This window comes from Hyaena hyaena, unplaced genomic scaffold, assembly GCF_003009895.1.
Source record: "Hyaena hyaena isolate Hyena2069 unplaced genomic scaffold, ASM300989v1 scaffold_1190, whole genome shotgun sequence".
In the NCBI taxonomy this organism is placed as follows: Eukaryota; Metazoa; Chordata; class Mammalia; order Carnivora; family Hyaenidae; genus Hyaena; species Hyaena hyaena.
In genome coordinates this window covers 41,713-58,050 of record NW_024081827.1, presented here as the reverse complement: position 1 = coordinate 58,050, position 16,338 = coordinate 41,713, and the positions used below count along the sequence as shown (strand labels likewise).

Sequence of the window (16,338 nt, the reverse complement as noted above, 5' to 3'; positions counted from 1 at the left end):
TGTGGTAGGCAGGCGCCATCTTTGCAGAGTTGCTGTAGAGGAAGGTAAAACATGAAGCACATTGATAGTGAAGGTGTCGCACCTTGCAGCCCTCTGGGGAGAGATCACTCTGGATTTAGAACTTGTGTTCATCTCAGGCAAAACACAGGAGGTGATGGCATATGACAAAAAGTTGTGTTCTCCACAAAACCTGGCAAAAGGAGACAGAAGGGAAGTACAAGGTGAGAGAGCTGACTTCTCACTCTCCTTCCCATTCAAGGTGGCTTTTTCAGATAACAAGTAATATGTGTAGGGTTGACTCTGTATGTAATATTTTGGTAAGTGAAGGGAAAGAAAGATGAAAGAGGAATGAAAACTGGTACAGCCAATCTGGAAAATAGTATGGAAGTTCCTCAAAAAATTAAAAATAGAATTACCCTATGACCCAGCAATTGGCACTACTAGGTATTTATCCAAGGGATACAGGTGTGCTGTTTTGAAGGAGCACGTGCACCCCAGTGTTTATAGCAGCGCTATCAACAACAGCCAAAGTATGGAAAGAGCCCACACATCCATCAGTGGATGAATGGATCAAGAAGATGTGTATATATACAATGGAGTCTTACTTGGCGATCAAAAAGAATGAAATCTTGCCATTTGCAGCTACATGGATGGAACTGGAGGGTATTATGCTAAGCGAAATTAGAGAAAGACAGATATCCTATGACTTTACTCATGTGAAGACTTTAAGATACAAAACAGATGAACATAAGGGAAGGGAAGCAAAAAGAATATAAAAACAGGGAGGGAGACAAAACATAAGAGACAAAACTCATAACAAACAGGGTTACTGGAGAGACTGTGAGAGGGGCGATGGGCTAAGTGGATAAGGGGCATTAAGCAGTCTACTTCTGAAGTTATTGTTGCACTATATGCTAACTAACTATATGCTAACTAAATTTAAAAAATAAATAAAAAAGAAAGAGGAAGAATATTATCTCTGCCTCAAGGAACTGACAGTCTTGTTACGTTTTCCCCTTTGCAATAAGGGAAAGCTGTTGTTAATGAGTTGAACTTCTTTTAATGTACCTCTTATATGTGAATTACACATGAATTTTCAGGTATACACTTACCTATTCTTAGCTGGGTTGAAAGATTATTGAAGATACAAACCATGTTCTATACTTTGTTCCTTAAAGCACTTAGTTCTCTGCATGTAGCCATTATTAAGCCTATACTTGATCTGTTCATGTAGAAACAAAAGTTACAGTTTGTGGAATCACATAACGCCTCGTATTACAAGACCTCATGAATGACTGTGCAACATTTCCAAGTTACTCAGCTCCTGTAAGCTTGTTTGCTTATGTGTTAAATATGTGTCATGTGGGTTAAATAAGGTAATGTATGTGAAGCATTTAGTGCAATGCTTGGTACAGAGTGGGTGCTCATGGAAAGATAGCCTTTACTGTAATAATTAAACCTCTCAAACTAGAAACCACTCTAACAGACTTTTATTTCCCTAACTCGTTTTGTCTAGTTACCAGGTTCTGCTCAGTTTACATCAAGTTCGTGAGATCAAGCCCCACATTGGGCTCTGCTGTCAATGTTCTCCTCTCTCTGCCCCTCCCCCACTCATATGTACTCACTCTCTGTGTCTCAAAATAAATACACTTTTAAAAAAGCAAAATGAAAATGGAGATGAAGTGACAGAGGCTTGGAACTTATTTAGATTGCACTTTCTCTCTCTTCTCCATTATATAGTAGTTAGATTTACCTACTCTCAGTCCGCTTCGCTGCAGAGTGTGGCTGTGGTCTGCTGTGCCTGTCACAGAGCTGGGAGAGAATGAGATTACTCAGGTTGGGGGCAGACCTTCCTGCCTGGGCCAGGCAGAAGTTTCCCGACCACCTTTTGTGTGTATTATTTTCCTTAGGAAATTGGCATACATGGATTTTAAATTTGTTAGCAGAATTCTCAAAAAGGGACCTGAAGAAAGCTTTTATTCTGGAAATTTTTTAAGATTTATAAAGTAGAATAGTATAATGAATCCCCATTACCTAAATTTAGCGTCAGTAATTATGAACATATGTCAGTTCCAAGGAGAATTTTTAACAAAGAGCTTTTAAGCATAACTCCCTTCCTCAGTACAGACGGATGATCTTCATTTCAGATGGTACGCACCAATCAGCCGTAGGGTACCTTGCTCTAGTGCTCACAACTGTGTTTTAATTGAGGCCTGCAAGAAGAATAAGTAATTCTGTGACATAAGGGAGCAGTGGCGGGGAGCAGTGGGTCATGTGAAGACCGCCTGGAACACTGGACCCTGGCCGTGTTCCTTGGGATATTACAACAGCCTCGCTGACCAGTCTACTCTTGCGGGGTCAGAAGTTCATTGTGTTTCTCCTCTGTTTAAAACCTTTGACTCTTTGTTCCCTGCACTACCTGTAGAATAAAAGCCCAAACCATAAATTTCCCTTCATAATCTGCCTCCAGCTACCTTTCTAGTTTTCTCTTCCACTGTCTCGTTCCCTACCATATCCAGCTTCTTGTTCCTAAAATACTCAATCCATTTTGGACTTGTAATTATTTTTCAAGATTCAATTTAGATTTCATCTTGTAGATGAGACTTTTTTAACTACCCCAGAAAGAAGTACATGGTTCCTCTGCTTGGTTTTGTTAGTTGGGCATGTGTGTTTGTGGCGCCAAGTAACTTGGTTGTGTCAATTAGTTTATGTTTGCATTCTTACCTACCCTCAAGTAGATGGTGACCTCCTTCAAAGCAGGGGATATACCTTAGTCTTCTTTGTCTTTGAACCACTTTGGTGCCTGCACACACTAGGCATCTAGCGGTGGTTTGTTGAATGAATGTATTCAGACTTTTAGAATCTAATTTTAACACACGTTCTCTCCAGATAAGAATTCATCAGTTTATTATTTTCATTTTGTTTTGTATATTTTCCAGTTTTTTTCCCTCCCCTTCTTGGGGGCTTTTATTAAAATTCACAAAGAGAACATAAGTTCTATAGCCTTTTTCTTAGGTGTAAATATACTTTGGTAAAACAAGCATAGGGTACCCACCTTCAACGTTCCTGTGGTAAAGGTAAGTAAAGTCTGCTTTCAGTATATTCAGTTTTTGGTGGTGGTGTTGAACAGTATGGTTTTATGGAGCTAAAAAGTGGAGTGGAGTGGATTTGTGCTTATGATAAGCCTTGACCAATTTTTGCTTTTTTTCAGCTCATGGAATGCTGTGTCAATGCCCTGGTGACATCTTTTAAAGAGACCATCTTAGCCGAGTGCCAAGGCATGATCAAGCGAAATGAAACTGAAAGTAGGTAAAACATCACATAAAGTTCTCATAATCTTTTAAGAAGTATCTTTGGGGACGCCTGGGTGGCTTAGTCGGTTAAGCGTCCGACTTTCGCTTAGGTCATGATCTCGAGGTTCGTGGGTTCGAGCCCCGCGTCGGGCTCTGTGCTGACTGCCAGCTCAGAGCCTGGAGCTATTTCAGAGTCTGTATCTCCCTCTCTCTATGACCCTCCCCTGCTCACGCTGTCTCTCTCTCCGAGAAATAAATAAAAATATTGAAAAAAAAAAAGTATCTTTGAAGCAAATCACTTTTAATAAGTTGCTGTTAGATCATTCTTTTATATATAGATATATTTGTTACAGTAAACTGCTTAAAGAAAATGGTAAGGTTTTTAACGTGAGTACTATAAAGGTTACACATTTACATTTTAAACATTACCCCTTTAGTATCAATACTTATGTGCAGGGAATGGGAGTGGATTTCATTTTGTCCTCAAATTGTGTGACTCCACTTCTAAAGACTAATTTAAAATAGTAAACATATGGGATAGGAAAGAATTCGGTATTTGACCTTTGCGTGGAACTTTGTGACAAATATTTTTAGAAAGTAATAGAACACTTTATGTTAATGGACTTCATCCCTCTCCCCGAAAATATGTTACAATTTAAGATTTCTGCAAGTTGTTCTTTTTTATTATTTACATGTTTCTTACTAAAGGTATATTTTGGGAGATTGAACTTACATTACAACCAAAAGGAATATGGTAAAAAATTATCTATATTTCTACCACATGGAGGTAACAACTTTTAACACTTTGATGTATTGCTCCTCAGATTTCATTGTGTATAAAAGTCTCCAGTTGCCTTTAAAGATGTATTTAAGGTCACCTAGGTTCATATGCTTGTTATTAGTTTTATAGTAAAAAGTTCATTGGCATATATGAAATATTTGAATCTTTGTATACCAAACTAAGTAGAGTTCTTTCTGATCCATATTGGGCTCCCCTCAGAAGGACTGATTTAGTGGGAAACAGTTTTGTGCGGCAAGATTTTGCAAAGGTCAATTAAATGGTGTAACAAGAAACAGTGCTTTCATAAACTGAAAATTTTTATATTATCCCTAATACACTTTTTTCTTTTATAATCATTGCTCTGAATAGTCTGATGCTGTGATTTTTCTTTGCCACTTAATGATGTGGTGCTCTGTATTTAATACTGTGTCTGCTTTATGAAGTAGACTAGTCTTCTGCATAAACTTTTGTGCTTCTTAGAATAAAAAATGTTCCATGGAATTGAGGGTCCAGTGACTCACCTTGTAAGAGGAGTTAGGTTTTGTGCTGTGTGATCACTTTGAATTAGAGTTTCTTTTAAAAATAATTTTTGTCAGACAGAGAAGGAAGATCAGGAAGTTACAGGACTTATGATAACAACTCCTAACCTGACTGTACCTACAGAGTACCATTAAGGTTCTCAGTTTCCAGGTAATATTTCTCCAACTCTTCCTGTCATAGGCATTCAAGACCCATGATACAGAGCAAAGAAAAACTGTATTTTGATGGGTGAGATGATTTCATGAGTGTGCCCTGTCCTTTCAGAATTACATTTAATGTTTTCACTGATGGACAAGGTCCCCAGCGGGATCGAGCCGATGCTGAAGGACTTGGAGGAGCACATCATCAGCGCGGGCCTGGCAGACATGGTGGCAGCTGCTGAGACTATCACCACTGTGAGTTTCCTCCGTGGCAGTGGTGACTGTGTGTCAGGGTTGTTTTCTAAACGTAAGATCAGGTATTTAAAATAGTAATTGATGGCAGAATAGTAATATTGGAACGTCTTTTAATATTGAGAAAAATTGTTTTCAGAGAATTCCCAAGTTTTATCGCTACAGTGTTTTATTAAAATTATGTTTATGTTATTTTTTTGTATTGTTTTCTTTTTAAAAACCTCAACTGAGTATGAAACATTTTATTTTTAGGACTCTGAGAAATACGTTGAGCAGTTACTTACATTATTTAATAGATTTAGTAAACTCGTCAAAGAAGCTTTTCAAGATGATCCACGATTTCTTACTGCAAGGGATAAGGTATATATTCCTGTATATTAACACTACTGTCATTGTATTTTTAAATTTTAAAAATTTTTTTTGAAAGAAAGAGCGAACACGTGTGCAGGGGAGGGGTAGAGGGAGAGGGAGGGAGAGAGAGAATCTTAAGCAGTTTCCAAGCCCAGCACGGAGCCCAACACCGGGATCGATCTCACAACCAAGAGATCATGACCTGAGCTGAAATAAAGAAGCAAACACTTAACCAACGAGCCACCCAGGTGTCCCTGTCATAATTTACTTTAAAAAAAAAAAAAACAACCTCACACTGTTATGCTACTAAATTACAAACAAAAGACCTAGCAACTCTGATTTCTTTTATCAGTGGAGGGCAACCCTTTTTATTATATTTGGCTGGGTACATGTTTTTATAAGCATTGAGTATGCTTCTCAACTAGAGTTTAGTAGAAAATTGCTTTTTCATTTTTCCAAGAGTATTTTCCTGGTTTTTGGTCTTACTGATTATTGAATTCCTGTTCTTCCCTCCTTCCATCTTTCAAGACCCACCTCACAGCACATTCCTTCTGGAGTGTCCTTGGTAGCCTGCCTCCCCCGACATCCTGTCCCAAGCACAGTTGAGCCCTCTGTCCTCTGCCATTTTCACAGGACTCCTGGGTATTATGTCACTTAACCTGCTTCCCTTACCCTTCCTTTTGTCCTTGCTAGCATGGGATAATAGTGAAACACAGAATTATCCTTAGGGTTTTATCTTTTAAAATGCCATAAACCTATCACTAGAAATTACCGTCAGTGTTTTTGCTTTGAACTACCTTTCATTATTTCCCAAGTTAGATTTTTTTGTTGTTGTTCTTGTGGCTCTAAAAAGGCAATCAACTTCCTTCAGTAGGGTTTAGGGTGTTTTGTTTTGTTTTGTTCCCCTCTGTTTGTAGGTGGGTAGGTAGATAGAGAGAGAAACAAGGAAAGGTGTTAACAGAGGATGGAGGTAGTGAGTCGGTTTGAAATGTTGAGTGAGTGGCTTGCAGAGGCTTCATTGAGGGGACATTTGAATCAGGATTGAAGGTGATTAAGACATGAAGTCATGTGGTTATATGAGGGAAGTGTGTTCAGCCAGAGGGGACAGCGGATACAAATGCTGTAAGTCAGGAACATCCCTGTCCTGTTCCAGGAACAGGAGAGAAAAAGGTCATTGTGGCCTGAGTGGACCGAGTGAGGGGAGAGCAGTAGGAAATAAAGTCAAAGAGATAATGGAGGCCAGATCACACAAGACTCTGAGCCGTGGGAAGAAGTTTGGTTTTATTCTGAGTTGGATAGAAAGTCCCTGAAAGGTTCTGAACAGATGAATATAACTTATATTTTATTTTATGTTTTTTATATTTGAGAGAGAGAGAGAGAGCAAGAGATGGGCAGAGAGACAGAGAAAGAATCTGAAGCAGGCTCCAGGCCCCAAGCTGTCAGCACAGCACCCAGTACGGGACTTGAACTCACGAGCAGTGAAGTCATGACCTGAGCCGGAAGTCGGATGCTCAACCAAAGGAGCCAGCCAGGCGCCCCATTTGAATTATGTTTTAAAAGGATCCCTTGGTCAGGCCACCTGGGAGGCTACCTAGGTTAAGTGTCTGACTCTTGGTTTCAGCTCGGGTCATGATCTCATGGTTTGTGGGTTTGAGCCCCACATTGGAATCTGTGCTAATGGCATAGAGCCTGCTTAGGATTCTCTCTCCCTCTCCCTCTACCTCTCTCTCTCAAAAATAAATAAACAAACAAACTTTTAAAAATTAAAAAGAAAAAGCGTCCCTTGGTTGCTGAAAAAAGACAAGGCCGAAGAGGGGCAAGGGACGAAGCAAGGAGATCCGTTAGGAACTTACTAGGTGATCCTGTGAAGTGAGGATGGAGGCGCGGCCCCGAGCGATAGCGGGTGGAGCTAGGCCCGGTTGGCTGGAGACTGATGACGACTGCACAAGATTTGGTAATGAATCAGATGCAGAGTGTAATAGAAGGGGACCAGGCAAGGATGACGGTCAGATTTTGTTCTGATCGGTGAGAAGCGTATGCTTGCTCAGATGGGGAAGATGACGGGAGAGGCAGGTTTCGGGGGCGGAGGGTCGTAGGGAGATTAGGAGCTCAGTTTTGGACAAGTTGCCTTTGAAAGGTTTGTTAAACATCCATGTGGCAGCATCATTGGGGGCGTGTGAGGGAGAGAATAGACTTGGGAAGATAAATCGGGAGCTTTAGCGTCTGGATAGTATTTAAAGTACGGACGCTGGCTGTGATCACCCGTGTAATGAGTGACGATAATAGGTGAGAGAGAGATCCAGGCACCGGCCTGGGGCACTCAGTTCAGTTACAAGAAGGATGAAGAAGCAGCTTTCCTGAGGTGAGGGGGTAATGACCAGGAGAGCACGCTGGATAGATGACAGGTAGTAGAAGCACTTTCCGGGGGAGGCTGTGATCTGCTGTTTTGAACTGCTGCTGGGAGGTCAGACGAGATGGGCCTCGGCCATCGTCTTGGGCAGCAGGGGGGCGGCAGGTGACTTGGCAGGAACGGCTAGTGGAGCAGTGCTGTGAGAGCCTGGTCGTGGAAGGTCTTCCCAGTGGGGAAATTGGGGACCATGGGTTGGAGACAAACGAGGCAGTAGCTGAAGGTGAACAAAGGCCAGAGAGAATTTTCAAGATTTAAATAACAATGTTTGTATATGTAGCTGTAGAAACGGTGGACGGGGGGAAGCTGATGATAGAGCAGAAATGGGAGGGAATTCTCATCACTTCAGTTTTATTAGGAGACTAGGAAGCCTCGTCAGCTGGAAGTCTCCCTGGGAGAGGGGGAATATCGGAGGCTGAAGAGAAAGGAGACGGTAGGAAATGTGTTCTGAGAGTGTGCTGACCAGGGAAGGCGGTCTGGTGACCAGGGAAGGTGGTCTCAAGCACTGAGACTCTACTTGAGAATGGTGATCATAGCATGAGGAATGGCGTGCTGAAGCCATTGACTTGAAAGATTTTGTCAGGCCAGGCACACCATTAAAAGATCTAGCTGTATGTTAGAAAGAGGGGCGCACCTGGTGGCTCAGTTGGTTAAGGCTCCAAGTTCGTCTCAGGTCATGATTTCATGGTTCGTGGGTTTGAGCCCCACGTCAGGTTCTGTGCTGACGGCTCAGAGCCTCGAGCCTGCTTCAGCTTCTGTGTCTCCGTCTCTCTCCTCGCCTCCCGGACTCATGCTCTGTCTCTCTCTCTAAAAAATAAATAAACATTTTAAATAAATACATAAATAAAATATCCAGCTAAAAATAATGCTAAATAAAACTAAAAATAATGCTCATTTCATTTTAAATTCTTTGCAGGCATATAAAGCAGTTGTTAATGATGCTACCATATTTAAACTTGAATTACCTTTGAAGCAGAAAGGGTAAGTTTTTAAAAATCATGTTTAAAATTCTTACATTTTTTTGGAGTGTATTATACGTTACGCGGTATGCGAACTGTTAGGTTTGATTTTTGTTTTTGTTTTTACTTTAATGATTTTTGTTGCCTTTGAATATTAAAAACTGTTTCAAGTTTTGGGGGGAAAAACTGTCTTGAATTTTAATTTCGTATTAAATCATCTCCTTTTGTGACCAAAAAATGTTTTTATTTTTTTTAATAGAAAAATGTTCTACTGCATTGACGAAATTTACGAGGGCATTTATCCTGTTTTCTTTATACATTGTGAAATATGTAAAACACACGAACACTACATCTTCAGAATGTCTTCATGGATACGTAAAGGTCTTCCTCATTCATCCCTGCTCCACACAATTTATAGTGAAAATTTTTAAATTTGTGCCACCTATTGGCTTTGTCAGATACGTATCTCTATATAGCAGCAGTCAGCTTTTTAAAATGGATTTCGGAAGAGACCTGAGGCACGAGGAACTTCCACTCCCTGGACACTTCAGCCGACAGTCACTAGTTGAATATGGGATCGGTGTGTGTTTTTAGGTACAATCCACATGCCGACAGATGCAGAAACCGTCGGTGTCTAGTTCCAGACCTGACGGACGCCCGCGCCCCGGTTACGGTGTCCTCCGTGAGAACACCCTGCCCGCGCCCACTCCCTGCCCCCTGCGGGCCCCTCCCGCCCTCCTCCCGTCCCGGGGCTGCCGTCCTGGTCAGTTCAGCCTAGAGTAGTTTTGCCTCCCGGGGGACCTTATACACATGGAATCGTGCAATACGTACTCGCTTGTGTAAGGCCTCTTGCAGTGCAGTGTAGTGGTGTAGACACGCCCGTGCTGGCCTGGGGCCGCGGTCAGCTTCCCACGTGTGCGTGTGCGCGGGGCTTCCCCTCCCACCGGTCAGGTACGGGAGTGCGACTCCTTGTCCTCAGCAGCAGTTAGACTTGCCGCTTTCTCTCCGGTCGGTCTAGAGTTTGTAGTGATGGTCTCTTACGGCTTCAGTTCCATTTCCTTGTGACTCTTGCTGCCGAGCACATTTTCATGTATTGTTTTGCCTTCTTATATTTAAAAAAAATTAATGTTTATTTTTGAGAGAGTGAGAGAGCACGAGCACAGGGGAGGGGTAGAGAGAGAGGGAGACAGAGTATCCACACACGCTTCAGCACAGAGCCTGATGTGGGGCTCGATCTCATGAACCGTGACATCATGACCTGAGCCAGTCATACGCCTAACCGGCCAAGCCACCCAGGCGCCCCTGGCCGCCTTATATTCTCCTTTATAAATAATGTATTCAGCTTTTTTTGTTTTTTTTTTTCCTCATTGCATTGTTCCTTTTTATTAGTGAGCTATAAGAGTTCTTAAATGTTCTGTATATAGATCATTTGAGAGGTAGATGCTCTTTATGGTTTTTTGCTTTTTATGTTTTGCCTAGAAAACCTTTGTCTACCTCTACCCCTGAGACATGAAGATAATCTTTTTTGTTTCTTCTGGAAGCTTTATAATTTTAGCTTTCACTTTTAGTTCTAGGATCCGTCTTAAATTAAGGATTATGTATGGTGTAAGTTGGGGGTTAAATCTCATGATTTTTCCCCCCCATATGGGTAACAAGTGGTTCTGTCTCTGTTTGATGTAATTATGTTCCCTCCCCCTGCATTGCTTTGGGGCCTTTTGTCAAAATCAAATAACTCAAAAATATAGGGGCGCCTGGGTGGCTTAGTCGGTTAAACGTCCGATTTTCGCTTAGGTCATGATCTCGCGATTCGTGGGTTCGAGCCCCGCGTCGGGCTCTGTGCTGACTGCCAGCTCAGAGCCTGGAGCCTGTTTCAGAGTCTGTATCTCCCTCTCTCTCTGACCCTCCCCTGCTCATGCTGTCTCTCTCTCTCTCTCCCCTAGAAATAAATAAAAATATTAAAAAATATATATATATATGTATGTGTGTGTATATATATGTGTATGTGTGTATATATATATATATGTATGTGTATATATGTATGTGTATATATATGTATGTATGTATGTATATATATGTATGTATGTGTGTGTATATATATATATGTATGTATGTATATATATATGCTGGGCTGCCTGGGTGGCTCGTTCGGTTAAGCGTCTGACTCTTGGTTTCAGCTCAGGTCATGATCTCATAATTTGTGAGATTGAGTCCCACTTCGGGCTCTGCGCTGACATTGTGGATTCTCTCTCTCCCTCTTTCCCTGACCCTTCTCACTCTCACTCTGTTCCACCCCCCTCACCAAAAATAAATAAACTTTAAAACAAAATATGTATGTATTTCTGGGCTCTCTATTCTATTCTCTTAATTTGTTTTGGTATTCTTAGGCCATTACTACATAGTCATAATATAGTTCTGTACTAAGTCTTCAAGTCAGGTAGTGTAATTTATCTATAGGTAAACAGTTGGTTTTTGTCAGTTGATCTTCTATTGTTACCTTGTGAAAGCTATTCTCACAGCTGTTTTTGCAGATTTCTCAAGGTTTTTCTGTGTAAATGATCATGTAATCTGTGAATACACGGTTTACTTCTTCCTTTCTGAGCTTTATACCGCTTATTTTTCTTGCCATGATACCCTGGTTAGGATCATAAGTACATTTTTTGATAGATGTAGTTGAAGTGGGCTTCCCTGTCCTTTTCGGCAAGCTCAAGAAAAAAGCTGTTAATATTTCATCACTAAGTACAAAATTAGCTGAGGGTTTTCCATAGATGCCCTTAATTAGATTGCTTTTTATTCCTAGCTTGCTAAAAGTTTTGATAATAAATAAATGGGTGTTAAGTCTTATTAAATACTTTTTTCTGTGTTAAAATGATTAAGGTTTTTCTTCTGTATTCTTCTGATGTGGTCAATACGTTGCTAATTTTAAAAACATCATTTAACCAAGGTTCAGTTTCTAGGATAAACTCTACTTTGTTGTGATGTGTATTGATCTTTTTATATATTCTTAGATTCAGTTTGCTAATGTTGGTCAAAAAATTTTTTTCATCTATATTCATTAGGGATTTATCTCTTCCTTTTTTCGTCTTTGTGCCCTGTGCAGTCTTCATTTTTGTGACATCTTTACCATTTTCTGTGTGAGGATTATGCTGGCTTCAAAAGAAGGATTGAGAGTTATTTTCTCCTTTTTTTGTTCTAAAAGAATTAGGGCAATTGGTATTACTTCCTCCTTACATGTTCGATAGAATTCACAAGTAAAACCAACTGGACCTGGGGTTTCCCTTATGGGCAGATGTTGATCACAAGTTCAGCCTGTTTAGGTTTTTTTAGGTAACCTAGTTTTCATTTTGATCAGTTGTGGTTTTCAAGGAACTTAATTCATTCTGAGTTGTCAGGCTGATGTACATAAAGTTGTAAGTAGTATTCTTTATTCTTTTCTCTTTGGAAACACGTGAAAACATTTTTCTAGAATCATTTGAGACTATGTTCATTATTCCAGGTCCACTAGTGTATATTTTCTACAAATATTATAATAATACACCTATCGAAATCAGGAAATTGATTTTGATGTATACTAAGAGATCTGTTCTTCAGATCTCTTTAAAATTCAATGATTGACTCTCTAATTTTTTTATAGCAAAAGGATCCATTACAGAATCATATGTTGCATTTAGTTATATTCCTTTGATTTTGTTTGGTCTGGAACCATGTCTGTCTTTGATTTTCTTGTCCTTGAAACTTTTAAAGATTAGGCTAGTTATTTTGTAAAATGTCCTTAGTTTGTGGGTGCCTGGTTGGCTCAGTCAGTTAAGCTTCCAACTCTTGGTATTGGCCCAAGTCATGGTATCACAGTTTGTGAGTTCAAGCCCCAAGTCGGGCTCTTGTGCTGACAGTACGGAGCCTGCTTGGGATTCTCTCTGTCCCTCACTCTCTGCTCCTCTGCTGCTCATGCGCGCACACTCACTCACTCTTTCAAAATAAATAAACTTTAAAAAAAAAAAAAAAGAAGAGTGTCCTTTAGTCTGAGCTAATCTTCTTTATCCTCATGAGTAGATGCAGGTTTGCGTCTTCGGCAGAGGTGAAACTTTGTTCTTTCTCATTGTATCTTAGCTGAAGGTACATGATTTTGATTTAATCCAGTCCTGATCTTGTTTAGTTTGATCACTTGATGAAGTTGGTGTTTGGCAGATTTCTCCATTACAAAGTTAATGCTTTTATCTGTAATTGTTTTGTAATAGGTACTTTAAAACTACATCAGGATCCCATTGCCCATCACATTTGCGATTGATGGCATCGATTTATCATATGCATATGGACTCATGGTTTTCTATTTATAATAGGAATATTATAATTTACTATCACTCTTTATTTTGGCTTTCACATTATCCTAGATTTCACTAGTGGGAGCTGGTTTCTAGTTTCTTTTGATAGTAAACTCTTCTTTCTTTTTGGCACATGATCATTTCTATGCTCAGTTTGTAACTTTCCCCTTTCTAGCCTCAGAATCAGCGTTTTCCCACAGAACCCTAATTTCTTTCAGTAGCCAGTAATATTTAGTGGACAGGATGGGTGCTAGTTGTGTTTGTTGCTTTTGGGGTCTCACTGCTGCTAGGCCTTCTCAGTAGACAAACTTTGAGATGCACATCCTCATTTACAGCCACGGTGCCAGGCCTGTTTCCATGTGGATGTAGTCCTCATCCTAATGAGGCTCTCGCTGGGCTGCCCCCTACAAGGATGACTTCCTCATCCTGCTAGAACCTTAACGCCTCCCACTGTGCCCTCCCCCTGCATGGACACCCTCCTTGCTTACTTGATCTCTCATACTCCGTTCCTGGCCACTCCTTGTGTCCACACACTTCTCATCTGTTTGGACTTGGGAGGGACATTCCTTAGATTCAGTGACTAACCAAAGTAGACTGTTTCTTACCAAAACTGCAACCCAGCCTTGAACCAACTCAGTTCCTCATTGGGTTAAAGTGATTAGTCTCCTCCATAGCAGAACAAAGTGTGAACCCACTCTTTTTAAAAATTTTTTTAATCTTTAATTTTTTAAGTATTATTTTTGAGAGAGCATTAACAGGGGAAGGATCAGTGAGAAAGAGACCGGGGATCCAAAGCAGGCTCCACGCTGACAGCAGCGGGCCTGAAGCAGAGCTCGAACACACCGTGAGATCATGACCTGAGCCAAAGTTGGATACTCAACTGACTGAGCCTCCCACGCACCCCAGCATGAACCCACTCTTAATGGAAGATAACATCATCTGGTGACTCTGTGATTCTTTTATATGGAGTGCCCAGTATTCAATTTGACATTACCAGGCTTGTGAAGGCAGAAAAACTTAGGATCAACAAGAGAAAAATCATTTTAGAAGCGGACTGTCAGGTGATCCCATATTGGAATTAGCAGATGAGAACTTTACATTTTTTTAAGTGTTTATTTTTTTGAGAGAGCTAGCTAGAGTGCAATCAGAGGAGGGGCAGAGAGAGAGGGAGACATGGAGTCTGAAGCAGCCTCCAGGCTCTGAGCTGTCAGCACAGAGCCTGACATGGGGCTCGAACTCACAAACTGCAAGATCATGACCTGAGCCGAAGTCAGACACTTAACCGACTGAGCCACCCAGGTGCCCCCAGATAATTAAGATTAATAGCTTAATCACAGTGATGTACCACTCACACCCACTAGGATGGCTAAAATTGAAAAGACATTAAGGGTTGGTGAGGATGTGGAGAGATTAAATCATATGATACATATATGCAGCTACTTTGGAAAGAGTTTGATAGTTCCTCTAGAAGTTAAATATAGAGTTACCATATAACCCAACACTTCCACTCCTGGGTATATGCCCAAGAGAAACGAAAACATACTCCACTCAAAAATTTATACGCAAGGGGCGCCTGGGTGGCTCAGTCAGTTAAGCATCTGACTTTGGCTTAGGTCATGATCTTGCAGTTCATGAGTTCAAGCCCCATGTCTGGCTCTGTACTGACAGCTCAGAGCCTGGAGCCTGCTTCGGATTCTGTGTTTCCCCCTCTCTCTCTGCCCCTCCTCTGCTCTCTTTCTCTCTCCAAAACGAAACAAACCTTTAAAAAAAATTTTTTTTAATTTGTACACAAATGTTTGTAGCAGCATTATTCTTAATTAGAGCCTTCCACAAAAGGACACCCCAGATGCCCACTGTCTGATGAATGGGTAAGCAAAGTATGGTACAGCCGTGCAATGGATTGTTCCTGAGCCAGAGACTGGAATGAGAATCTGACACAACTTGAGTAAGGCCCTGAGAAACGCTAAGTGGGATAAGCCACACACAAAAGGACAGATTTTGTATGATTCCCCTTCTGTGAGGTGTTCTGGAATAGGCAGGTCCATTAATAAAGTAGAGTAAACTTCAGCAGGGACTTGGGGGGAGGGGAGGGAGCTGGGAGGTTGTTGTCTAATGGATATAAGGTTTGGTTTCTGTGTAGGGCAGTGAACAAGTTTTGGACACGGAAACTGACGAAATTTGCAGAACATTGTGAATGTACTTACTGCCACTGATTGTAAACTTAAAAGTGGTTAAAACAGTAAATGTTTTGTACCACAGTGAAAAGGCAAATATTTTGTAAAAGGAATGAAATAGCAGTATGTGCTATGATATGGACGAATGTTAAAAACATTATCCTAATTTTATTTTATTTTTTTTGATGTTTTTATTTTTTTATTTTTATTTATTTATTTATTTTTTTTTTACAAATAGTTTATTGTACATTATCCTAATTTTAAAAGGTCAGTCACAAAAAACCACATATGGTATGATTCCCTTTATTTGGGATGTTCAGAAAAAGGAAATCCGTAAAGATAACATGTAGGTTACTTGTAACCAGCGGCCAGGAGGGAGGGATCGCTGGAGAATGGCATTGGGCTAATGAGTGTGGGGCTTCTTTTGGGGGTGATGCACGTGTTTTGAAATTTTATTGTGATGGTTGCATAAGTTTGTCAATATATTTAAAAACATTGAATTACATACTTTACATGGATGAACTGCATGGTATGTGAATTACATCTTCGTAATAACAAGCTTAAATAGGTAATAAGTGACAGGGAACAAACAATACACATTAATGAACAAGTAGGTGGAAATTGTTACTGAGGAAAGTTAAAATGTCTATGGCAATATGTAATTGGAATTAGAGCAGAAAAGGGGACATAAGCAATGTTTGAAGAGCTATTGGCCATAAATTTCCAGAATTGTTGACAGATGCCAACTCTTAGAATCAGGCCTCTTTTTGAATCCCAAGCAAGATAAATACAAATTAAATCATTCTTAGGTACATCATAGTGAAAGAGCTGAAAAACTGAAAATAAACAAAGAAGCCCTAAAACAGCCACAGGAGAGGAAGTGACACTCTGCCTTCAAAGAGACACCGATAAAGGACTGACCCTGTCCTCCCCGCAGGGTGAATTGGAGGAAGGGAGATGGCCCGCTACGAATTGGGCAGTAGTTTGTGCAAGAGCTGGGCACTGGCAGTGCGAGTACGTGAAGGAATAGAGGGAGAGGGAGTGAGTTAGCCGTCTTTAGACTGGCGTCAGGTCTACGCCGGCATGCAGAAACACCTGAGAGAGTGCCGGTGTGGAAACCTTCAA

At 40.7% G+C, this 16,338-nt stretch overlaps 1 protein-coding gene across 1 annotated transcript in view; it reads left to right on the top strand.

Moving 5' to 3' along the window:
• CUL5 (cullin 5) overlaps positions 1–16,338 on the top strand; it is a 92,103-nt gene that overhangs the window by 63,245 nt on the left and 12,520 nt on the right. The window contains 4 exon segments of the mRNA XM_039222833.1: positions 3,212–3,305; positions 4,879–5,009; positions 5,259–5,366; positions 8,681–8,745. Coding sequence (XP_039078764.1) covers positions 3,212–3,305; positions 4,879–5,009; positions 5,259–5,366; positions 8,681–8,745 — 398 coding nt within the window.